This window comes from Theobroma cacao, chromosome 7, assembly GCF_000208745.1.
Source record: "Theobroma cacao cultivar B97-61/B2 chromosome 7, Criollo_cocoa_genome_V2, whole genome shotgun sequence".
NCBI classification, from domain to species: domain Eukaryota; kingdom Viridiplantae; phylum Streptophyta; class Magnoliopsida; order Malvales; family Malvaceae; genus Theobroma; species Theobroma cacao.
Genome location: NC_030856.1, coordinates 7,624,759 through 7,652,279, shown reverse-complemented (window position 1 = coordinate 7,652,279; position 27,521 = coordinate 7,624,759). Strand labels below are relative to the sequence as shown.

Genomic DNA, 27,521 nt, shown 5'->3' with positions numbered 1-27,521 from the left:
TTTCATATAATTTGCAAAATTTCGTTCCTTTAATCTCTTGTCACCTGTTATGATCAATTTGTTAATGCAAATGAAATTTGCACAAGCAAGTGATCACTTGAAAGGGAGAAAAATATAATTAGAAGGTTGTCCTGAAACTTTATTTTTGGAAAAATAAGGAAAATATGAGTTTATTAGTACAGTTTGCAAAGGACAAATAGCTTTATTTTTGGAAAAAATGAGCAAAATTTGTGTGGCGGTTTAAGATTTTAATTTTGAATTTCTTCAGCTGGGCAAAATTCCCATCAATCCTCTACTCTGTTGTTGTCCTCTGATGCTGCTAGTAAATTTATTGTTGTGAATTAGTCTTAATATTTTACAAGTCCACTTGGAAATTAAGAAAGAAATTATAAGCATAAGACAGTTTTATCATCAGTCAATCCTTTCTGTTATTTAACAATTAGTTAACACAGTTTTACATGGTTAGGAGCTTCTTACCCTGCTTGTTTTTCTGTTGGATCTTTAATTTAAATGGAAAAGAATTACTATTTTGGATTGTCATATTGATTTATTGGGGTGATTTGGGGTGCTGATTCAATGTTTTTGTATGTATTCTTGCTAAGCACTTTTCAAACACCTTCTCAGCCTGCCGAAGTTCTTCCGGATCCTTGAATTTTAATTTCAAGAAGTGTGAGTTATTCTGCTCTAGAAAATACCTACAAAATTTGAAACAGCTTCGTAATTGATTCAAAGCTTTAATAAGGTTCTTTTCTGTGAACTATGTGGGTAATTTGACTGCAAAAGATTGGTTTCTTGGAAGAAAAGATATGCTAAAACAATTTCAGAAATTAATTCATCCAATTTGAGAAATTAACTGTCAAAACATTTTTTTTTCTTCTACGGTGAGCATCAAGAGACTTAAAGCATTAACATTGATGATATAATGTGCTTAAGAAAAGTTGCAAATGGTTATAAACAACCCAACTAAGTGTGAGAATGCATGGAGTTATATATAGGATAGTTGAAGATATATATCATGTCGAAAATACATACCATAATCTCAACAAAATTACATGAAAATCATCTATAAGCAAGTAGGATAAGACCAACACAACTGAAATTATTGACTAACAAAAGCTACGAGAATATGCTTGTAAAAATCCTACGAGAAAGTCCACCACAATATGCAGAATGATAGAACCCATACCACACAGGGCTTGAAAACTCATCTTCTTGTCAAAATCCTACGAGAAAGTCCACCACAATATGCAGAATGATAGAACCCGTACCACACAGGGCTTGAATCCTACTTTTGCCAATGTCTCAGTGGACGAATTAGCTTCCCTTGGGAGTATTGATCCTTAATTGGAACATATCCAACCTGAGAACATTTGTTAAAACTTGTCAGTGCTGGACTTTCCATCTTGTAAAAATGAAAAAAGGTAATAGTACTTAAACACTGTTCTAATTTTACAAGTACTTAAACTCACCTAGGAACATTAAGTGTATTGTATATATCGTTGTACCATATTTTTGCTCAACTCTCTCAGTCATCCTTATGAACCACCATGGTTTTTCGGTTGTGAACACAATGTATCCCATGATAAATCCAAACACCAGCCCACATCCATACCCTATCAATGTAGCAAATCTCCAATCAAATGCTCTGGTGATGTCATCATCTCCATCCGATATTGCTGGAGGTGGTTCCAAACCCTCATCATTATCGCAGATCTTTGATAATGGTAATCCACACAAACCTGAATTTCCGATGTAGGAATCGTTTGAGAAGGTAGAAAACTGATTTTCTTGAGGAATGGGTCCCATGAGATTATTCCAAGAAAAGTTTAATCCATCTAAGAACACAAGATTTATTAATTGCGCTGGAATTTTTCCTTCAAGTCTGTTTGACGAGAGATCCAATGATTCAAGATTTGACAAGTTTCCTAATGATGTAGGAATAGCACCTGTTAAACTATTATGAGAGAGGTTGAGGGCCGTAAGTGACTGAAGTTTTCCGATTATCTTGGGAATTTGTCCATTAAATTGATTATTTGAAAAGTTAATGGCCATCAAATAAAAGATAATGATTCTCAGACACTCCAACTCAGGACCTTTTATTGTGATAAAGAAAGAGTCAACATAATACGCAATATTGCTAGAATATTCATAGCCTATGTACCTTGGTTCACTTGTCTTTTCATACCCATTGCTTATAGCGAGCAAACCTTCGAAAAACTTTGAAGGCAAGCAACCACTGAAGTCATTATGAGATATATCAATGATCCGTAAGTGAGAGAAGGAAGATGCAACTTCTGAATTGATGATCTGACCATGAAATCTATTGGATCGCAAGACAAGAATTTGTAGGTTATTCGAATTTCCTAACCAAACAGGAAAGGTATCATTGAAGTTATTGTGCCCGAGGTCTAGAATTTCCAAGTCCTTGCAGTTGACCAAAAATTGTGGTACTGGCCCTTCAAATTGATTGCTATTGATGCGGAAACTTCTCAAAAAACAACTTTTAGGAAATATTATTCCCGCTGATAATATACCATGGAAGTTATTCTTCTGTAAATTCAGGTCAATGAGAGAGAAACTTAAATTCCAAAAGCATTTTGGAATAATTCCACCCAAAGAATTTTCAGACAAGTCGAGATCTTTAAGGGAGCTGACATTGCAAATTGAGGCAGGGATATTTCCAACTAATTTGTTCCTTGCAGCGAAGAACCAAAGCAACGAAGGCGGTAGAATTCGTAACCGTCCTTGGAGCCACGAGAACAAAAGTTAGGAGTTGGAATATTCTTCAAAAAAAGTTGTTTTATAAAAATGCAAATGAAACATTTGCAATGAAATTACTGAATAATATTTGAGTACAAACAATGAAATCAATTACTTCATTAGTTTTTTTTTTTCTTTTAAGTCAACAATTATTCTTATTCTATCTAATAAAAGAAACTCTCTATTAAGAAATTGTGTTTCTTTTTTCATTGTTAATTAATGTACGGATATTTTGATATGTTCTTAAGTTTAAAGTGACATTTAACCGCTAGTTTTTTTTTCTCCCTTAATGTAACACTTAAACGCAGTTAGACATAGAATAACTCTGCCTGGTCTCCCCAGTGGCCTTCTCCTTCTCCTTCTCCTAGCCTCACCGCAACGCATCAAACATCTCCTTATATCATCCATCCCTCTCTTCTACCTGATTTCTCTCTCTTCCCCTCTTTCTCGTCGTTCTATTGTTTGGTTATGTATTGAATTGATGAATGAAGACATTATGAAAATATTTAAAAGGTTGCCTATATGCATAAATTGGACAAAAAGCAGTAGAAAGATTATACCTGTCAATTTGTTTGAAGAAAAATCAAGATATGTAAGAAGAGTCAAGCGCCTGATAGTTGATGGAATTACACCTGCAAATAGGAATGTTCCCCTTAAATTTTTACTTTTGGCAGCCCATTTTTATTTTACTATCTATTTCAGGTCAACTACCATGTAACAATGATTTACTTACTTTGTAGCAAGAAAGTTCATCTGTTAGTATTTTGCTGTTTTTTTGAACAGATGATGTTTTTTTTTAACAGATGATGTCCACTAAAATGTAATTTTAATTTAGAACAAAGGTGATCAAAATAAAAATTTTTATATAGAAAAAGGTCACTAAGCATTAAGCGTAAGAATTAATAGGAACTTTAGTTTACCTTGGAAGCGGTTGTTTTGGAGAGCCAAAAACTTAAGCAAAGTCAAATTCCCAATTTCGATCGGCACACTCCCCTCCAATTGATTTTCCGCTAAGTATAAATATTCCAAACGTTTGCACTTGAATAAACTCGTGGGAATTCTTCCAGAAACATGATTGTTGTCCAACCAAAACTCTTGTAACATAGCAAGTTGATCAAATGTATTCGAGGAGAGATGACCAGAGAGCATGTTGTATCCGAGGTTAATTATTTGCAGTGAAGAAATGTTGAAGATTGAGAAAGGAATGGGACCTGAAATTTCCCAATGTAGTTTTTGTAAGGTAGAAAGATTTCTTATAGAAAACTTATGGTCAAAACGTGAGGAGGCAGAGGTAATTTACCCTTCTTCTTATATCACATGGATATTTATACTAGAGTTATCCACGTTCCAAGCTATTTGTTATTAAAATATTGAAATATATATAAAGATATTGAAATATTAAACTCAAGATAATAAAATCTTAGCCCTAAATATAAAGATAGAATTAACAAAAATATATATTACGGAAATGCTTAGCTTGAGATGTTGCAGATTTCAATAGCTACTTAGGCGTAAAAGTGAAAGCATTTTCTGCAAAGTGAAGATGAAATGGTAAGAGGTTTCTGGACAGATATTCCAAGGCCAGCCTTATTCGAGTGTTCTAGACTTCTAGTGATGTATAATTTTTCAACTTAATTTTTTGATCCAAAACAAGAAAAAATGGCTAAGGAGAAGCTGAGGTTGTCAGGACTTGAACAAGGAGGAAGGATGGGAAGGGAAGGCAAGGGAAATGAAATGCCATGAGAGTGGAGGAAAAAGACGAGATTTTCAAAGAGAAGAAACAGTTTTAGAGAGAAGAAGAAGAAACGGTTTTAGGAAATGCCAAAAGCCTGCTGTCGGTTTCATATGAGTTTACCTTGACTAATTAAGTTAAAAACTTACGGAGGTAAGGATAATTTACCATTCTTTTTATATCATATAGATATTTATAGTAGAGTTATCCACTTGCCAAGCTATTTGTCCAAGCTCATGAGCTTGGCCCGACTCAAGCTATGCTTAGACATGACTTTTTAGGTTAGAGACTAACTCGGGATATTATTAGTTAATAAATAATTATTTTTATTTATTTTTAATTTTGAAATATATATATTAAAATATATAAATATTTTTAATATTTTAATAATAAATATAAATTAAAAGGACGAGTTGGATTGAATTTTAAAAGTGTTAATTAGTTTTGACCCATGAACATGTTTACATGTACACGCACAAAACTTTTTTCAATTCCTTTTATCATGAATTATTAACGCAATTTTGTCATGGATCAAATAATACTGTTTTTAGATCCACCACTCAATAGAGATCTCACAATATCAGATTTTCAAACGCAATCTAAATGAAAACTAATTTACATAAATTGCCACAAATGAAAATATATTGTCAAAATCATAAATCTGAACTAAAAATAAAAATAAATTGCCAGCTAATTAATTATTTTAACTTATCTAAAGGCCAATCGTAAACGTACCTGTTAAATTGTTCCCATTGAGATACAACTCGTCTAGTGTAGTCATATTCTCAATTTTTTGAGGTACATTTCCCTCCAAGGCATTGTGAGATAAAATTAAAATTTTCAACTCTTGGCACTTGAATAGACTGGTTGGAATTTTACCAGAAAGATGATTGGATTCCAAATTTAGATATTGTAATTTAGGAAGGTGATCAAATATAGCCGGTGTAAGTTGACCTACAATGAGATTATTAGTGTTGAAATCAATATTTGTAAAAAAGATATACTGATGATTGAGAAAGATACGCAACCTGAAAGTTGATTATTTGACAAATTCAACCATTTCAAGTTAGAAAGATTTCCGATTGCAATAGGAATAAGCCCTTCCAGACCATTCTCCTGTAAGAGCAACTTCTCGAGATTTGACAAAGAGCCCAAAGAAGGCGGGATAACACCAGAGAAGTTGTTATCATTAAGAAACAAGCTCTGAAGTTGAGTGAAGGAATCAAACCATGATGGAATTTGCCCATCAAAGTTATTGTTACCAAAGTTTATATATTTCAACCAAGACAAATTAACCAAGTCGACGGGCAATGAGCCATGAAAATGGTTAAATTGGGTGTTAAGCTGAGAAAGAAAAGAGAGGTTTCCCAAGTGAGGCGGGATGGTGCCTACAAGACGCATGTTCGAAAGATTAAGACCGGTGACTCTTTGATGACTGGAATTGGATCCGCAAGTGACACCAATCCAATTGCAAACAGAAGTAGTAGTAGACCAGTTTGTTGCTAATAGATTTTGAGGGTCATGAGTGACATGGGCTTTTAGCGCAAGAAGAGCCAATTGGTCATGGAAGATGTTGAGTGACTCCGTAGACAAAGTAGCCACAGTGTTACTCAATAGCACCACAACCATGATAGAGAGGAGGAAGTTGATGTTTCCCATAAGATTATATTTGTGGTTGAGCAGATTAAGAAAGAAACAACTCAGATAATTTGTTGCATCGTTGTGTTGATTGATGCTCGTTACTTTAATACTAGTACATGCATTAAAAGAGTAATCCAACGAGACAAAAGGTCTGATTATGAATAGGTTGAATCAGTGAAGACAATATTTTTATGGATTTTGGATTGTAGAATTAAAGAATTAATACTTAAAAATTCAAGAATCTTACAGTTTTCTCCTCTTCGTTGCCAATTTCCATCGTTGACAAAGCCCGAAGACCAACGTTTCATGAATTCTTCCTTTGTTCCGGTGTTTACACTTGTTTATCTTGCCAAGAAAAACAAGCTCTAAGCTGTCTAAGTCTTAGAATGTCTAATTTGAGAGGACCCACTTAGTGGAAGTCATATTTTTTCGAATGCTAAGGCATGAAAGACACCGTAAGAAATCGGAATTCATTTAGCAACCTGCTATCAAACCAATGTAGTGGGGCAATGAATGAAGTGATAGAAAGTTAAAGAAATAAAGTGTCAAAGGAAGAAAAATGGGAGCCCTTTTATGGAAGTTACTTACCGTGTTTATAAAGATATGAAAATTACATTTGTCTCTCATAGTCAAAAGTATTGCACACGATTGGAGACTTACTAAATCTATAACGCTTATATTCCTTTAAAGACTTTCTTTATCAGATATTTATGTAGCCCCCTTTATGGAAGTTATTTACCGTGTATATAAATGTACAAAAATTACATTTGTCCCTCATAATCCAAAGTATTGCACACGGTTGGAGACAAAGTCTATAATGCTTATATATTCCTTTCAAGACCATTTTTCTTATATATTTATGTGGATTTTAAGTCTTACTAGTATTTGAGCCCTCTTTATGAAAATTACTTACATTGTATATAATGGTACAAAAAATACATTTGTCCCTCAAAGTCAAAATTATTGCACACAATTGGAGACCCACTGACTCTATAATGCATATATTCTTTTGAAGACTTTCTTTATTAGATATTTATGTGGATTTTAAGTCTTGCTAGTATTTGAGGCCTTTTTATGGAAGTTACTTATCGTCTATATAAAGGTACGAAAATTACATTTTTTCCTCATAGTCCAAAGTATTGCACATGCTTGGAGACCTATTAAGTCTATAGTGCTTATACTTCTTTCAAGACTTTCTTTATCAAATATTTCTTTGGATCTTGTGTCTTACTAGTATTTGAGCCTCCTCTATGAAAATTACTTACATTGTATATAAAAGTATGAAAATTACATTTGTCTCTCATAGTCAAAGTTATTGCACACGATTGGAGACTCACTAAGTCTATAACGCTTATATTCCTTTGAAGACTTTTTTTATTAGATATTTATGTGGATTTTAAGTCTTACTAGTATTTGAGCCCCCTTTATGGAAGTTACTTACCGTGTTTATAAAGGTACGAAAATTACATTTTTTCCTCATAGTCTAAAATATTCCACACGGTTGGAGACTTACTAAGTCTATAAGTCTTACTAGCCTTTGAGCCCCTTTTATGAAAATTACTTGCATTGTATGTTGAAGTATGAAAATTACATTTTTCCCTCATAGTCAAAATTATTGCAAACGATTGGAGATCCACTAAGTTTATAATGCTTATATTCCTTTTAAAACTTTCTTTATTAGATATTGATGTGGATTTTAAGTCTAACTAGTATTTGAGCCCCTTTTATGAAAGTTACTTACTGTATATATAAAGGTATGAAAATTACCTTTGTCCCTCATAGTCCAAAGTATTACAGGTAATTGGAGACCTACTAAATCTATAACGTTCATATTCCTTTCCAGGCTTTCTTTATTAGATATTTAGGTGGATTTTAAATCTTACTAGTATTTGAGCCTCTCTGTGGAAGTTACTTACCGTGCATATCAAAATTACATTTTTCCCCTCATAGTCAAAAGTATCCCACATGATTGAAAGCCTACTAAATCTAGAACGCTTATATTCCTTTCAGGACTTTCCTTATCAAGTATTTTTGTGGATTTTAAATCTTTGGGCACCATTTTGAGGTGTGGTCAATTTATATTTATCAATGAATTATAAAAATATAAAATTAAACATAATAAAGTGAATCATCATCAGCACGTAAAATGTAATCATTTAAATTAAGCATAATGTAAATGTATTATTTCTTACTTTTTTTATATTTTCCTCCTTTTAAAGATTTTATTTAATAATTTGAATTTTTTATCCAATGTTTATTATCCTTGTTATATTTTTTTCCCTCTTTATTTCTTTTGTTGAACACTTGTCAATTTATTTACTAGCAAATGAAAATTTTTATATTGAATTTTTTTTGAATTCGCTCAGCACATTTGTGGAATTTTAAAAATAACACCTCTCTTAAATTTTTTTAAAAAATTATTGTTTACAATTGTCTTGAAATTCTATCATTGATAAGATTTTCATTTAATTGCATAATTGTAAGCATAATGCAAGCAAATATCACGTCTAGACTTAGGAATTTTCCAAAGGCTGGCTGGTAAGCTTTTGAAAATTCTTCTATTATTTAAAAAGCTTTTTCGTATTACATGGGCAGAGAACAGTAGTACTCAGCTTGGTTGAATTAAGTCATGGGAACTTAATAATTTATTGGTCTCATAATTACTGATAATATAATTGGGATCCACAATGCCAATAAACATCAAGAAAACTGGTGGGGGCTGGAAGGGCAGGAAAATTTTATCATTAAAATTTTATAATTAAAGACATACATCTATAATTTTATAATTTGAAAGGAATACACTTATCATTGTTTGTTTCTTTCTTATAAAATTTTTTGGTATAAGATGAGGTGATTAAAAGTTAAATTCTGTATTAGTGTTTAAGCATTTGATTCAATAGTAAGTGTACATTTCCTATTCAAATAATTCAGACTCAAATTCCTAGATTGTCCAAAAATGAAACTTAAATACTATGTGACTATGTCCCTCCTAGTTCAGTTTTATTAAAATGAATAATAGGTAACAATATCAACTAATTAATTTCAATCTAACATCCATCTTTCAATAAACTTCACCTCAAATCATGTCATTACAGAAAATCTAAACATTAATTTATCATAATCTCATTGAAAATTACACCTAATGAAATATATTTTTATAGATTTTGGATTGTAAAAAGTTCCTACAAATCAAGAAAAGCAAAAAGCAGAATGGACAGATAGCCGCATCCGAGAGGAAAAGCGTGAAGCATGCCCTCTAGTTCATGTTTGGGAGCTCAATTAAGCTCTTTTGGTTAATATTTTCGCTTTCTGTTTTTTTTCTTAAATTTATAAAAATTAATAAATAAATAAATAATTAAAGACAGATAATAAAAACACCAAACCAAACGAAACCTTTAAAACATGAATTGATTCTCATTTTTATATTAGGAAAGATTAATTTAATATCTATAATGGACTAGTACAATGGGCTTTAGACTAATTCTAGCACCTTTAAATATAATCAATGCAAGTGAGCTTTGTAGGCAAGAATTTAAGCTTTTTTGTCAACCAATAGAACAAAATTATAAATGTTCCACATTTTATCAAGTTTTATACTTATTGCATCCATTTGATTTTTTATTTCTATATTAATACTTTTTCTTTTACCAAATTCTATATTAATGAATAGATCTTAAAAGTAACCTTTTGAGGGCCCCCTCTACCCATATATCATCAAATTGATGATGAAAAATGGGAAAAAAAGGGAAAAATATTCCAATTGACTGCCTTTTTCATGTAACAAATTAAAACTTTTACATTTTAAGAACTCATATTAAAAATAAATATTTAATAATTAAGTTAGAATTAAATTGAATTTTTAGATTTAACTCAAAGTGTATATTCTAATTTGTATAAATTACTTGAAACTGGTAATCTTGTTTAGCTCAACCAATCCATAAGCAACTCTTTTGTAACTTCTGAAATTGTCAAAGAGAAAAATAATAAAGGTAAAAGTACTAGGTTATAATGAGCATTGTTAATTAAAGAATTAATACTTACAAGAATCTTGCATTTTTTTCCTCTTCATTTACAAAGACCAAAGACTAACAAAAATAAAGTTTCTCTTCGGTACAAGAGTGGGCAATGAGCTGATGAAGTAATTAANCTTACAAGAATCTTGCATTTTTTTCCTCTTCATTTACAAAGACCAAAGACTAACAAAAATAAAGTTTCTCTTCGGTACAAGAGTGGGCAATGGGCTGATAAAGTAATTTAAGAATCTTACATATTTTTCCTCTTCATTGCCAATTTCCAACATTGACAAAGACCGAAGACTAATGTTCTCTTCTTCGGTACAAGAGTAGGCAATGAGCTGATAAAGTAATTAACAAAATTTGAATGCTTCCTTTGTTCCAGTGTTTACAGTTCTGTGTCTTGCCAAGGAAAACAAGCCCTAAGCTGTCCGAGTCTAACAAAGTCTAATTGAAAGGACAAAGTTAGTGGAAGTCATACATTTGTCTCTCATAGTCAAAATTATTACACACGATTGGATACTTACCAAATCTATAACGCGTATATTCCTTTAAAGACTTTCTTTATCAGATATTTATGTAGATTTTAAATCTGATTAGTATTTGAGCCCCTTTTATGGAAGTTATTTATCATTCCCTCACAGTCCAAAGTATTGCACACGGTTCGAGATCTACTAAGTCTATAACGCTTGCATTCCTTTCAAAGATTTTTATTATTATATATTTATGTGTATTTTAAGTCGTACTAGTATTTGAGCCCTCTTTATGAAAATTACTTACATTGTATATAAAGATACAAAAATTACATTTGTCCCTCATAGTCAAAATTATTGCACACGATTGGAGACCCACTAACTCTATAACGCTTATATTCCTCTGAAGACTTTCTTTATTAGATATTTATGTGGATTTTAAGTCTTACTACTATTTGAACCCCTTCTATGGAAGTTACTTACTATGTACATAAAGGTACGCAAATTACATTTTTTCCTCGTAGTCCAAAGTATTGCCCATGGTTGGAGACCTATTAAGTCAATAACGCTTATACTCCTTTCAAGACTTTTTTTATCAAATATTTATGTGGATCTTAGGTCTTACTAGTATTTGAACCCCCTTTATGAAAATTACTTACATTGTATATAAAAGTATGAAAATTACATTTGTCTCTCATAGTCAAAATTATTGCACTCAATTGGAGACTCATTAAGTCTATAACGCTTATATTCCTTTCAAGACTTTCTTTTTTAGATATTTATGTGGATTTTAAGTCTTACTAGTATTTGAGTCCCCATTATGGAAGTTACTTATCGTGCATATAAAGATACGAAAATTACATTTTTCCTCATAGTCTAAAGTATTGCACACGGTTGGAGACCTACTAAGTCCACAACATTTATACTCCTTTCAAGACTTTCTTTATCAAATATTTATGTGGATCTTAAGTCTTACTAGTATTTGGGTCCCTTTTAAGAAAATTACTTACATTGTATGTAAAGGTGTGAAAATTACATTTGTCCCTCATAGTCAAAATTATTGCACACGATTGGAGACCTACAAAGCCTATAACGCTTACATTCCTTTCAAGACTTTCTTTATTAGATATTTATGTGGATTTTAAGTCTTACTAGTATTTGAGTCCCCTTTATGGAAGTTACTTATCGTGTATATAAAGGTACGAAAATTACATTTTTCCTCATAGTCTAAAGTATTGCACACGGTTGGAGACCTACTAAGTCCATAACGTTTTATACTCCTTCCAAGACTTTTTTTATCAAATATTTATGTGGATCTTAGGTCTTACTAGTATTTGAGCCCCCTTTTATGAAAATTATTTACATTGTATATAAAGATATGAAAATTACATTTGTCTCCCATAGTCAAAAGTATTGCACTTAATTGGAGGCCTACAAAGTCTATAATGTTTATATTCCTTTCAAGACTTTCTTTATCAGATATTTATGTAGATTTTAAGTCTTACTAGTATTTGAGCCCCTTTCATGGAAGTTATTCACCATGTATATAAATGTACAAAAATTACATTTGTCCTTCATAGTCCAAAGTATTGCACATGGTTGGAGACCTACTAAGTGTATAATGCTTATATTCCTTCAAAGACTTTCTTTATCACATATTTATGTGGATTTTAAATCTTACTAGTATTTGAACCTCTTTATGGAAGTTACTTACCGTGTATATAAAGGTATGAAAATTACATTTTTTCCCTCATAGTCAAAAGTATCCCACGCGATTGAAAGCCTACTAAATATAAAATGCTTATATTCCTTTCAAGACTTTCTTTATCAAATGTTTTTGTAGATTTTAAATCTTTGGGCATCGTTTCGAGGTGTGGTCAATTTTTATATATTAATGAATAATAAAAATAAAACGTTAAACATAATATAGTGAATCATCATCACCACGTAGAATGTAATAATTTTAATTAAGCATAATCTAAATGTATCATTTTCACATTCTTTTATATTTTTCTCTTTTTTAAGATTTTATTTAATAATTTTAAATTTTATCCAAGTTTTATTATACGTGTTTTATTTTATTCCCTTTTATTATCTTTTTATTCCTTTTGTTGAACACTTGTCAATTTATTTAATAGCAAATGAAAATTTTTATATTAAATTTTTCAAATTCACTCAACACATTTGTGGAGTTTTAAAAACATCACCTCCCTTAATTTTTTTTTAAAAAAATTATTGTTTACAATTTTCTTGAAATTCTATCATTGATAAGATTTTCATTTAATTGCATAATTATAATGCATAATGCAAACAAATGTCATGTCTAGGCTTAGGAATTTTGCAAAGGCTGGCTGGCAAGCCTTTGAAAATTCCTCTATTATTTAGAAAGCTTTTTCGTATTACATGGGCAGAGAACAATAGTCTTCAGCTTGCTTGAATTAAGTCACGGGAACTTAATAATTTATTGCTCTCATAATTACTGATAACAAGCCTAATGTAATGCCAATAAACATCAAGAAAAATGGTGGAGGCTGGAAGGGAAGAAAATTTTATTATTAAAATTTTATAATTAAAAGAAATGTACTATTCATTGTTTGTCTTTTCTTATAACATTTTTATATTAGGAATTAAAGAATTAATTCTTATAAGAATCTTACATTTTTTTTTCCCTCTTCATTGCCAATTTCCAACATTGACAAAGACCGAAGACTAACGCTCTCTTCTTCGGTACAAGAGTGGGCAATGAGCTGATGAAGTAATTAATAATATTTGAATGCTTCCATTTTTCCAGTGTTTACACTTGTCTGTCTTGCCAAGAAAAACAAGCCCGAAGCTGTCCAAGTCTAACAAAGTCTAATTGAAAGGACCCAGTCAGTGGAAGTCATCTTTTTTAAATTGCTAAGAAATAGGAATTCATAGTAACTGGCTATTAAATGAATGAATGAAGTGATAGAAAGTCAAGAGATGAATTATTGTCAAAGGAAGAAAAATGGCAGCTCCTTTTTGAAAGTTACTTACCGTGCATATAAAGGTATGAAAATTACCATTCTTTTTCCCCATAGTCAAAAGTATCTCACACGATTGGAAATCTATTAGGTTTAGAACGCTTATATTCCTTTCAAGACTTTCTTTATCGAATATTTTTATAAAAATATAAAACTAAGCATGATATAGTGAATCATCATCAACACTTAAAATGTAATAATTTTAATTAAGCATAATGTAAATGTATTACTTTCATACCTTTTTTTTTATATTTTCCCGTTTTAAGATTTTATGCGACAATTTTAATTTTGATCCTAGCTTTATTATCCTTGGTTATTTTATTCCCCTTTTATTATTTCTTTTTTTCTTTTGTTGTACACTTATCAATTTGTTTAATAGCAAATGAAAATTTATCTATTGAAAAATTTTAAAATGGTGGAATTTTAAAAATATCTCTTCCTTTAAAATTTAAAAAAAATAAAGACCTTTTGCAGTTTTCTTGAAATTTTATCATTGGTAAGATTTTTATTTACTTGTATAATTAAACTACACATGATGTAAACAAATATATAGTGATACATTCTCTAAGTTATTCAAAATTTAATTTCTTCTTATTTTATGTGTTTTTGTGTAGTTAATTACTTTCATTTTTATTCATTTATATTCCTTTTTAATACTATTTGAAATTAATCTACGTGTGGGAATAAGTTTCTTAGGAATATTTTTTCAACAGTTTGGTGGAAGCTAATGAAAGCAGAGACCAGCTAGAAAATGAATATATGAGAAAATAATCAATAATAAAAAATTTAACTTGCACCACGATTAGAGAGAAAATTGTTGATTAGTCCCCTAGAGACTAAATTTGCTCAAGCGTCTGGACTTAGGAATTTTCCAAAGGCCGGCCGGCAAGCTTTTGAAAATTCTTCCATCATCTACAAGGCTTTTACGTATGACATGGGCAGAGACCAATAGTCTTCAGCTTGGTTGAATAGCCTTGTCTGAAGTTTCAATGTAGTCAACCACTTAACCTTCTTACATGATTTGAAGCTCATTTGGCAACGTAAAATTTTATAAACATGGAGAAAAGTAGTGGGGGCTAGGAAACAATATCATCTTCGATTTAAAATTTTATAATTTGAAAGAAATACACTTGTCATAGTTTGTCTTTTCTTATAAAATTTTGGTAAAAGATGAGAGTGTTAAAAGTTAAATTCTGTATTAATGTTCATGCATTTGACTTAATAATAAGTGTATGTTTCCTATTCAAATAATTTGGATTCAAATTCCGATTTTATCCAAAAAAAAAACTTAAACTCTATGTCCTTCCTAATTCAGTTTTATTAAAATAAATAAGAGGTAATAATATTTTTACTTATTTCAACTAATTAATTTCAATCCAACATCATTCTTTCAGTAAACTTCACCTCAAATCAAATATTGTTTTTGTGCTATTCTTATTATAAAACTTCAACATACCCCAAAAAATACTGATAAGTAATTTCAGAAAGTCTAAACATTAATTTATCATAATCTCATAATCTAGTTAAAAAGTTTACAAATAAAGACACCCATTATTCGAACACAAGTAATATGATCAAAGCCGAACAAATAAAGCAAGCTATCCACTAAGAACACCCCCATTATTCGAACCACTGCCACGGAAATGAACCCAGAACCACGGGTCCATCTTCCTTCGGATTCAGTTCAAAACGCCACTGTGACAAATAGAAGAAACAAAAATGGGAAAATTAAGTCTAGATTATGAAAGCAATGAGAAACTAAATACAATTCTACTCAGTTTATTTAAATTAGTTAAAACTCACCTAAGCATTTTGGATGCAGTGCTAGTTTCTTCTTCTTTTAATCCACTTTGAAACATTCTTTTGCCAATCTCTCTCAACCATTCTCACCAACCCCCACGGTCTTCCAGTTGTGAACACAACGTATCCCGTGCTCAAGCCTAGCACCACTCCACATCCGTAACCCATCATTGCAAGTTTCCAAATGAAAGCTATTGCAGAACCTTCATCTTCCATCAACTTTGGTGCAGGAGATTTTGATCTCTCGTCGTTGCCGCATTGCTTTGACAATGGCAAGCGACACAATCCCATGTTGCCGCTATAGGAATCATTATCAAAAGTGTTAAATTGGTTCCCACTGGGAATGGGTCCTGCAAGATCATTTTCCGAAACATTTAGCACTTCAAGAAATGTCAAGTTTGTCATTTGGGAAGGAATTCTACCGCCAAGCTTGTTTGATGAGAGATCTAATGATTCAAGCACTACCAAGTTCCCCAGCGATGATGGGATATGACCGGTCAAGATGTTGTGAGAGAGGTTGAGCAATCGCAATGAGCAAAGCTCTCCAATGACCCCAGGGATTTTTCCAGATAATCGATTGTTTGAAAAATCTATGGCAAAGAAAATGAGCAATGTTTTTTCCAGCTCTAGCTTCATCTCTAACCTTTTAAATCTCACATTGACAGAAGTCTGACCATCTCTATCGATTGGACTTTCATAACGAATTCTTTTGACTATGTCTGGAAGACTACCTTCTCGGGCAGATTTCATAGCATATAGATTTTGGAAGAAATTTGTTGGCAAGAGGCCACTAAACTCATTTTGAGAGAGATCGATTATTTGCAATGACAGAAAAGGAGGTGTAACTATCGAGTTGTCCAGGGGTCCATGAAATCTATTAAATCCAAGGATAAGAACTTGCAGCTGTGGAAGTACACCTAACCAATGGGGAAAGGTATCGCTTAATTTGTTATTTGCCAAATCTAAAATTCTCAAAAAAGTACAGTTAATCAAGGATCGTGGTAGTAACCCTTCGAATTGGTTGTCACTAAGGTCAAGATACGTCAACAAATTACCCTCAACAAAGTAATCGGGGATTTTGCCATGAAAGTCATTCATCCGTAGGTTTATGGTTGAGAGAGAATAGCTAAAATTTCCGAGGCATGTTGGAATAATTCCACCCAAATTATTTATAGACAAATCAAGAGTATTAAGTGAAGTCATATTACAAATCAAAGGAGGGATTTTTCCTGTCAAACTATTATTTGAAATGAAGAGTTGTCGCAATGAAGGGGGTGGAACTAGCAGTGGACCTTGGAGTAGGTTGGAACGAAGATCAAGGGTTTTAAGATTATTCCCTGGAAATTGCTCTAAACTAGTCAGTAAGTTGTAAGAAAGATTTAAAGTGGTCAATTGTTCCCAACCTTCTAATTCCCACCTGAAAATGGAGCCACGAATTTTGTTACAGGAAAGATCAAGATCTTTCAAGTTCTTCCCTGTTCTTAAAAAATTCGGGAATCGATTTACATTGCAAGAAGAGAATGATAAGGTCTCCAGCTCTTGAAAAGTATGGTTAACATCACTGCCACTACTCAACGATAGCAGCTTGTTATTTGAAAGATGAAGTGTTTTAAGATTCCTGAGCTTTGAAAGAAGATCTGACTTGATGACACCACTAAAATTATTTGATGAAAGATCGAGTGTTTCAAGATTCTCGAGCTTTGGAAGCATATCTGACTTGATGCTGCCACTCAAGTTGTTTGAAGAAAGATCAAGATAAGTAAGATTTGCTAGATCAAAGAAAGAACTTGGTATTTCACCATGTATGTCATTATTTGCCAAATGAAGTCGTTGAATTGAATTAGACTTTTGAATCTGCTCGATTGGACCAGTGAGCCTGTTATGGCTGAGGTCTAAATATTCTAAAAATGGCAGAGAAAAAAGCCAAGATGGAATTCCACCACTTAATAAGTTGTCAGTTAAGCGGAATTTTTTTAGATTCTGAAGCCCACTTACATGATTTGGGAGGAGACCTTCTAGTCTATTGAATGATAAATCTAAATAAGTAAGTTCTGTGAGGTTGAACAAAGTGGGAGGAAGTTGTGACTGCTGGAAATTGTTACGAGCAAGGTTGAGTTGTTGGAGTCCTCTAAGGAGGAAGAGGGTGCTGTTTGCAGGAAGAGAGCCAACAAGCAAAGAGCAACTAAGGTCGAGACCGATCACATGACCTGTCACCTTGTCGCACGTGATTCCCTCCCATGAGCAGCAGTTTGTGCTGTCCTTCCAGGAGTTTGTCCTGGGGGAGGAAGTCATTGACTCACGACAGAAAGGATCGTCAGAATCATCAATAGAAATGGTGTTCTTGAATTGGAGCAAGGCAGAGCTGTCTTCTGGTAGGCATAAAGGAGTTGAATAATTAAGAGAAGGGGAAGAGAAACTCAGAGAACAATCGACTCCAAAAGGCAAGATTAACACTAAGAGGAGACAAAGGATTTGATGCGACCGGATTAACCTTCCCATATCTAGAAGCTAAGAAACAAGCGATGAAACTATTTGAGGCTTGGAGAGATATATGAAATGTGCATTCCTGGAGGCCTTTATTTATATCATTCTCAAGTCAACCTTAAGTCTTTCCTAAATCCTTTAAAATTCTTTAAATTTCATTGCGTGGAAGATTAGATTTTTTCTTAATTGGCAAATAAACACTGAATTTTAATAATCTTGTAATACAATATAATGAAAATACTAGAAAATATGAGATTCTTTTTTTCTTTCTAAGTAAGAGAATATGAGATTCTTGTTTGGTCAAATATTCCAAAAAAAAATGATTAACAACAAGAGAAAGTATATTGAAAGAATGAATGTTGTAAAACAAAAAATTAAATTCAACTTATGGGGGAGTTGTTGGAGATAACAAATGACCTCTCGAAAGCTTCACAATTTAAGTCTCAAGACATACTAAATACAATTTGTTTAGTATCGCTTATTGAAAAGCGTATCCAACAATTGAGGGAGGATGGATGGGAACCTTTGCTTATGTCAGTGAAGAAGTTTTGTGAGAAATTTGAAATTGAGATTCCTGACATGGGGACTAGATATGAATTAGGTAAAGGTTGTCTTTAAAAGGATCAACCCAAAATTGAGCACTATTGCTAAGTTGACTTGTTTCTGGTTGCTATATATTGACTCATTCTTACAAGAATTAGATTCCAAATTTGATGAGAATGTGGTGGAGTTACTCACTCTTGACATATCTTTGGACACTTAAAATGATTTTGAATCATTTGATGTTGAAAGTATTTCTAACCTTGCAAATAAATACTACCTTGATGATAACTTTACTGAGTATGATAAAATGCATCTAAGCTATCAATTGGATTTACTCAAACTTGACATTCTTCACAATCAAGTTTTGAAAAATGCATCTATATGTTTTAAACTATGTCAAGTGTTGAAGAAGACGAGAATATCAAAAGTTTACTTCGTTGTTGACAGATTGATCCAACTTGTCTTAACTCTTTCAGTTTCCACTGCAACACTAGAGCGTACAATTTCTAATATGAAACTCGTTACGAACGAGACTCATAGTAGAATGTTAGATAATTTTCTTAAAATTCGTTAATCAATCTCATTGAAAAAGAAATCATTCGAGGCTTTGACATTAATTCAGTGATAGATGTCTTTAACTTTATGAAAGACTATCCAGCTCAATTAAAGATGCCAAATCTTATCATGCAATAGTTGTTAAAAAATATATTTATTTTGTACTTAACACGTAATTATAGTTATTTGTATAATTTTTCACATGAATTTTTTTCATCTAAGTTACTTTATTTTTTCCATCTAAACTTCTAGTTTGATTATTTTATAGACATTGTCTTCACCCAAAATACGAAATTTTGACTCCACCACCGATAATATTTTAACTCCTTTTATTAAATTTAAGAACTCAACAGGAGATAATAGTCCAAAAAAGATGGCCTTTGTATGCATTTTTCATGCTTTATATACAGTTAGTCTTCGGCAACTTTCCCAGCAATTACCGATTACTTCAAGTATGGGATATCCTTTTGCTTTCCATTTTTTGTTTCTTTGATAATTATATGTATATATCCTTTTGCTTTTCTTTGGTCTTAATTAATTAATTTACTACGAATTCCCATTATTTCGAACTAAAATAATTAATTTTCTTTGGGCTAAATTAATATATTTACCTTGACTATTCAGCTGATATGACTTCTTTTCTAGGTGTTGGGTGTTAAAATAATGAAGAGACCTCCTTACCGCTAATTGGGTCCTAATTCTTCAAGCTTTTTTACTAATAATTATTTAAGGCTTTATTTTTCCTAATACTTTAAGGGTTACTAGCAAACCAACAAGAAGTCATGACTCTCTTTCAAAGTAAATGTTAGAAATGTTTCTGTAGACATGATTTCTTAGTATATAATTTCTTAAGCATTCTAGTCTTATTGCTAGTTTCTTCATCCTCCATTACTATTACAAGTGGTTTTTTTTCAGATCAGATTTTATACCTTATATTTAGATTGTAATTCGCATAATAAAGAAAACAAAAACAAATAATTTCTTTTTTTTTTCCATATAGAGCAATCTATTTATGGAAGTTCTGTGGGATCTCCTCATGAAAATCCTTATAATTGATATTTCAGAGGCATAAACCATGGAGAATAAAGGGATTAGTTGAAAAGTGATGAAAACAATAAATAATTTTATCGTCCATGACAAGGTTGAATGCATTCTTTATCAAATATTAAAGTTACTTTTAATGCAATCAAACATTTAACAAATTTATTAGTATATATCTCTATTTATTCAAAAAGTTAAATTTGAATTTCTTTTTTTTTTTGAGTGAAAAAAAAGTTACTCCTTGTCAAGTAAAGTTAGGTGTTGAGATGAGTGACCGACTTATAGTTGGTTTTCCACGTAAAACACAATAAAGAGTGGTCGAAATTCCCAACAGTTACAAAGAAAAATAAGTAATGTCTTTTTAGATAGAAAAGCATCAAACATAGTGACTACTAACTAGCTCACATTTCAGAAAGTGATCACTTTTTTTTTTCTTTTGGGTGGCCGGGGTGAGTGTCATGGATCTACGTTTTCAACTGAAAATTGAAGGAAGATTTATGTTTATATATCCAAGATTCACCCATCTCTTAATAATGTAGGATCCATAACAGTGGAAGTGAGGATTGCATCTTCGATTGTTAATTCAAGAAACCACCAGCAACATCACTGAAATGAACTAGTAATTACACAGCTTCTTAATGTTCCCTTATTGGTCAAGGCAATCAATATTGACATAACGATTTCCAAGGTACTCTATTATTATTATTTTTTTCTGGCTGTTCCAAAACAGAAACTGTTGCCAGACCACGGTTGAAGCATACTTAAGAATACCTGCTGAGGGAAAAATTAGTCGGATATGTCAACTTAATAAGTATATTTGAAAACCCCCAAAAACTTGTATTTTTTTTTTTGAAGAGTTCAAAAACGTGTATTTTTAATTGTGCAAGTAAACAAAGAATAGTCTGATTCCAACTGTTGAAAATCATAATGTAGTATTGCCTCGATGAACTTACAATTCCACTTCCGTAATGCCTTTTTAAGCCCATAGAAGATTTGTGCAATCTACACACAAGCTTTGCACTAGCAGGTTACTCCCCCTTAGGCCAATATCCCTGCGACAAATTCCAGTTTTGAATAGTATGTTAAGGCAATGAGCCATGAAAATGATTAAATAGTATGTTAAGTTGAACAAGAAAAGATAGATCTGTCAAGTGAGGTGGGATGGTGCGTATAAGACCCATGTTAGAAAGATCAAGAATGATACGAATCTTTGATGATCAGATTGCAAGTGACACCAATCCAATTGCAAACAAAGGTGACACTAATCCAGTGACATGGGCTTTTAGTGCAAGAAAAGCCAATTAGATACTGACATGGGCCAGGTGTCTTTGATAATTATTGTAGACACTATAAAAATTATAATAAAATTTTATTAATTAAAAAAAATCATAAATAAAAAAATGAATGAAAATAAATTAAAAAAAAGGTACGACTGGTCCGCACCTTGCCAGACGCGAAAAATTCGCGTCTGGCAGAGTAGTGGGAGCGTGCCCCCTTCAACCAAGTATAAAGGGGGCACTTTAGCACAGAAATCAAGAACCAAAATCAAGCTAGGCAATAAAAAAAAACCCTAGGATTTCAGCAACCAAAATACCTAGCCGCAATCAAAAAATACCCTAGACCTTCTAGCAACCAAGAACAACCAATCCACAACTAAAGAAATACCAAAAAAAATCAAAAAATACACAAGGAGAGTAAGTAGTAGTTGTTGTTTTTGGGGGATTTTCTTTAGCTTGTTTTAGGGAGATTTGGAGGGGATATATATTGGGGGGTTTGTGCTGCTGGTGGGGGGATTTGAAGGCCAGATTTTGTGCCGCCGTTGGATGAGAGAGAGGAGTTCGGTTAGGAAGTGGCGTCGGCGCAAGGAAGGTGGCGGTGAAGGGAGAGCAGATCGGTGGTTGTTTTGGGGAAAGATATAGGGATTTTGGGTTAGGAAGCCCGGGTCTTAGTGCTGATCAGCGAAATGAGGGAGGTTTGCTTCGGGTTAACCGTCGGCAATGAAGGGAGAGCAAATCGGTGGTTATTTTGGGGAAAGATATAGGGATTTTGGGTTAGGAAGCCTGGGTATTAGTGCTGATCAGCGAAAGGAGGGAAGGCCAGTCAGGGTAGTCGACGGTGATGCTGGTCTTGGGCGGTGGCCGGTGAAGAAAGATTAGTGTGAGAGAGAAAGGTGAGATTTTTAGAGAGAGAGGAGAGAATCCGACAGGTAGAAAGAGAAACAAAAAAGGGAAAATGGGGAGAGATGAAAGAAAAGAAGGATTTTATAGTTAGGGTTAGAGTGAAACGACGCCGTTTTGGGCATTTGGGGGCTGCTAGACCAGGGACTAGACGGTGGGCTTTGAGAGGTAGACCTGTTGGGCCAGGTCAATCGTGTTGGGCTATTGTTAACCCACTAAAGGTATACACTTATTTTTTGTTTTGATTCTGTGGTTGTGCTTGGCAATGGAAATTAAAAAAATTATTAGAAAATAAAAAAAAATTAAAAATAATGGATGAGGATAAAATAGGATGTTTAATGATACAAAAAAAAATGAATGATGAATGAATGAATGAATGATGATAAAAAAATGAGATTAGATAAAAAAATATAAGAGTATATATATTTGATTATATAATAAATAATAATAAAATATGGTGAAATAGTTATTTAACTATAAAAATAGGTCCAAGCATAAAATATATACAGAAATAAATAAACATTTAATTATTAAAAAGATTAATAGATTTATTTAAGTAGTAAGTATAGGAAAAGTAAACATTGAATGGTAGAAATAGATTTATTTAGATTAATAATATATACATATAATAGGATTGTATATTTTGATTTAGAATATTGTTTAGAAAAAATATAAGTGTTGGAAAGGATGAAATGTGGAATATATTCATAAGATACATAGTTATGTCAATGTATATAGAAACCATAGGAATGAGAATAAATTAGGAAGAATTAGAATTAAAATGTAATGAAACAAAAATATGAAAATATTAAAAAAAGGGGGCTTTATATAAAATGGAGAGGGATATAGATGAAGAGAGAATGAAATTAGGATAAGATAAAAAATTATCAACAAAATTGTTTAATTTAATACCGATGATGGGATGATTGGTCGGGATACGAGAAGTCGCAATCCCGGGCCAATTTTCCTAGGTTCATAATCCGAATTAAGGCTCCACCAGCATGATGGGAAGGCTTTGATTTCGAGATCTCGAAATTTTTATAAGTAAAAATTTAACAACACAAAATCATTCAAAAAAATAATAAATAAATAATAAAATAAAAAAAAGAAGAAGAAAAAATAATAATAATGATAATTCAAATATGTATATAATAAATTTGTGAAAAGGTAATATCCATGACATAAAATAGACAGATAATAAAAACTATTAATAAAGAAAATCCAAGACAATAAATAATTATGCATTAAGTATCTAGTGGTACAAGGTATAGATTAATAAATATTATATAAAAGTAATAAGACAAGAAATATCAAGGANATAAATAATTATGCATTAAGTATCTAGTGGTACAAGGTATTGATTAATAAACATTATATAAAAGAAATAAGATAGGAAATATCAAAGGAAAAAACCTAGAATAAAAAATGTAAAATATAAAAGGAAAATAAATAAAAGATATGATAATAAAAAATAAAATAATGATTAAATAATAATAATGATAAGAATAGTTAATTGCATTAGCATAACATATATATTGCATCGTGCATATCATTGCATATAAATATTTTTGTTTACGAGTTAAGCCCCGATGATGAGATCTTGCGAAGGCGAGTATTTCTCGAAAAGTTCCCTAGGTGAAAAAATATCCTCGAGTCCCATTAGTATGATGGGAGGGCTCGAGAAACATCTTTAATAAAAAACTTTCGAGAAACATCTTTAATAAAAAACTTTCGCTCGTATTAGGTTCATCATGCATGAAAACATTACTTTTAAAAGAAAAACTTATGATGATCCCGATTATGGGAATTATTCGTTGAATTTGCGAAGGTGAATTTCTTGGATAATTCCCTAGGTGAGAGAATACCCTGAATCCCACCAGCATGATGGGCAGATCCCGGAGGATATCCTCTATAAAAGGTCATTTGTCCGATATTTTTTTATCTCACGCCATGCATTTCACTTTGCCTCACATTTGCATTCCATTTTAGGTTAAATAGGAGATAAAATAAAAGAATAATAACTAAGGAAATATAGTGAACTTAAAAAATTAAAGCCTAATAGGATAATCTAAAAATAGTACTGTTCATGGAACGGGGGTCCCGAGGGTGCTAATCCTTTCCTGGGCGTAATCGTACTCCCGAACTTAGATCTAGAAAAACGTAGACCAGTTTAAGGTTCTTTTCGGTGGGCTTAAAATTAATTTAAAGCTTCGTCGATTAGAATCGAGTCAATAGGTTGCCAATCGCACCTAGTAAAAAAGATTAGTGGCGACTCCTAATTTTTAGAGTTTTCACTTGCGTTTAGTTGTCGGGTTTCCAGACCCGCACGTTACGACAACTGGCGACTCCACTAGGGAATTTCGAAAGTCGAACCATAAAAAAATAATAGGTTGTCCAAGGCTTTAAATAATTCGATGTTTCCTTAGTTTTAATGATTTATTCTTCATATTTTGTTTGGTGCATTCGTTTATTTCGCATTTATTACTTTATTTGCTTTTAATAATTGTGGGATTTAGGATAAAAGAATGTGAGATTGTTACTCCGAGCTCGATGTTTTTCTTCATACACACGACACATTTTTTGCATTCATGCATAAACCCTCCACCTAGGTTATGTCCATTTTTAGGAGGGAGTTTAGTAGCTACGCTCTCGTGAGGTAATAACCTCCGTACGGGCTAGTGAAGACTCCTACTCAAATCTAACCTAGTCCGTTTAAAGTCTATAATAGGTGAGGACCGGGGTGCCTTACTAGTCCGCGTGGACGACAGTGAGGAACGATTTGGGAACCTTTAGCCCCGTTTATAAACCTCGCTCAACATATAGAATACCGAGAACAGCTTAACCCTAGGTAGGGCCTTACCCGCGAGGATATACCCTATAAATAGGTACACATGAAAGAATCTCTTCTGCTCCCTTTATTTTAAATTTCCCCGCGAGATAATAAAATATCGTGGAGTAAAAAATGTCTAATGACATTTAGTAATACCCATGATATTGCTTATTATTCTCTCGTTATTTTTAACACTTTTTTTTTACCATACTAACTTAAGTTTATTTTGCTTGTCCTATGTATTTTACATGTCCATTTGCATACATCGTAATTGCATATAGGAGAAATATTGGCTACACAACATCCAACCTAAGAGATCCCGATTACATCCATGGCATCATCATCAGCAAGTCCACTCAACATATACAGAAATGACTACGAGATAGAATTACAGATGGGGCAGATTCAACAAGAAAAATGAGACTGTTTGACCCAAGGACATATCTCGACTTTACCCGAAATAGTTCACTTAGACCTTCAGCAAAATGACTTCACGGAGATGATAGGCATTTGGGAACAATGGAGACGTGCTCACCGAGACAACTTTCAGAGCAAGTATGGACACATTGCATGGCTCCTCTATGTACCTGTCGATGACTAGATGCTCCGAGCCATTGTCCAATTTTGGGATCCTTCATATCGTTGCTTTGTGTTTAACAAAGTGGACATGACCCCTACCATGGAAGAGTACTCCTCTCTACTCCGGATAGAACACATGCAACCTGACAAGATATATTGGAGGGCTCAGATGATGGGACACCGACGGAAGTTGGCCAAGTTGCTACGAATGACTACTGGAGAGGTTGATCAGCATTTGAAGAAGAAAGGAGACACAGAATGCCTTTTATGGAGTTTCTTGAACGAATACATTAAAAAGCACATGGAGGATGAACAAGGTCTCCTAGCTTTAGCAATGGCAATCTATGGCTTAGTGATCTTTCCAAAGGTTCTGGGTCACGTGGAGGTATCAGTCATAGACTTCTTCGATCAGGTGACAAGGAGCATCAACCCGACCCCATCCATCTTAGTTGAAACCTTCAAATTATTGAATTACTGTCGGCGCAAAGGTGAAGGACTTTTCATCCGGTGTGCCCAACTTCTAACCATATGGATTAATAGCCATTTCGAGTGCAAGGAGAGCAAATTTCGGAAGCCTTACCTGTCTGTGAGTTGTCCTATCCTTGAGTTCTACGAGAGTGAATGGCCAGACTGCAAGAGGAAAGAAGAGTGGGTCGCAAGGCTCTGGAGGTTGATAAGTGTTGAAGTGACTTGGAGAGCCCTATGGATGCCGCAAATGCAAGTGATGTATAAGTGCGGGGACAAGCCGTGGGTGCCGCTTATGGGACCATGGAGAGCCATTAGTTATGCACCGATAATGGTACGAAGATAATTCGGATCTGAGCAATTCGTGCCTATGACTCACCAGCTCAACCAGTTAGAGTTTACATATGGGGAGCCGAGAACCCTGAAGAAGATTGAGGAAATTACACAAGATTGGAAGAAAACGAGCATAGTGGATCAAGGAAGGGTTACCGATGAAGTCACCTCAGGATATGTTGCCTGGCATGCACAAAGGGTGAAGGACATCGTGTGCACCCCAGAAAACCCATCAAAGCATCCGATAAACCCAGAACCCCAAGACGTCCTGTTAGAAAGTGAGTTGGCAAGGAAGAGACTTGAAAAAAAGATGGCAAGTATGAAACAGAGACATGAAGACGAGCTGGAAGAAATGAAGAAAAAGATAGCAAGAAAGGTACGGATGGCTTTGGAAGAGCGGGATGAATGGCAAAGCAAGTTTGAAGGGTCAAACGCAGAAAATTCTTCTCTGATAGCCAGAATGCAAGAAATCCAAAGCATCAATAACACTTTGCAGAATAAGGTCCAAAGGCAAGAACACATGATCCAGGAGTTAAGAAATGACTACGGCTTGATGGAGATTGCCATTGAGGGATATAAGACACAATACGAAGTTGTAAGGTAAGAGCATTTTCGGATGAGGGAAAGAAACGATTTGTGTACACAAAGCCTTTAAAGAAAAGAAGCAAAAATGAGATGGATACTAGGGCAGATGAGAGAAGTGGCATTTAAGGCCCTGGTGATGGCAGACAAGACTGAGGAGCTCAGGTGAGAGATTCTTCCGAGGGATGAATTGAGTGAGCGGTTGATCGATCACCTCAGGATGGTTCGGGATCAATATGGCAAAGTTGGTTTTTCCTTTTGGTAGTTATGTAATGGTTTTAGACAATGATGTAATCAGATATTTTAGTTTTATGGATGTGGTTTTTCTTATGGTAAATGTTGGATGGCCAATATTTTTCCTATTTTTTCTTTTCAATACATTTCACTTGCATCATAATTGCATGATTCATATGAAAATAATAACAAATAATAATGCATTCATCAACATGAAATTCTAACTTATCCATTTGACCTATAAAAGAATAAAATTTCAAAAAAAACAAACTTT

The 27,521-nt window shown here is 33.0% G+C and overlaps 2 protein-coding genes across 2 annotated transcripts; both read right to left on the bottom strand.

Annotated features, from left to right (window-relative positions):
• LOC18594347 (receptor-like protein 12) lies at positions 984-6,634 on the bottom strand. The gene is made up of 5 exons (XM_018124865.1): positions 6,381-6,634; positions 3,681-3,971; positions 3,321-3,392; positions 1,470-2,744; positions 984-1,360 (listed from the first exon to the last, which is right to left on the bottom strand). Exons 1-5 carry the CDS (start codon positions 6,439-6,441, stop codon positions 1,341-1,343), a joined length of 1,719 nt encoding a protein of 572 aa, XP_017980354.1. The 5' UTR covers positions 6,442-6,634; the 3' UTR covers positions 984-1,340.
• Positions 15,069-17,947, bottom strand: LOC18594348 (receptor-like protein 12). Its single transcript, XM_018124599.1, has 2 exons — positions 15,428-17,947; positions 15,069-15,319 (listed from the first exon to the last, which is right to left on the bottom strand). The coding sequence occupies exon 1, from the start codon at positions 17,921-17,923 to the stop codon at positions 15,449-15,451; it is 2,475 nt and encodes an 824-aa protein (XP_017980088.1). The 5' UTR covers positions 17,924-17,947; the 3' UTR covers positions 15,069-15,319; positions 15,428-15,448.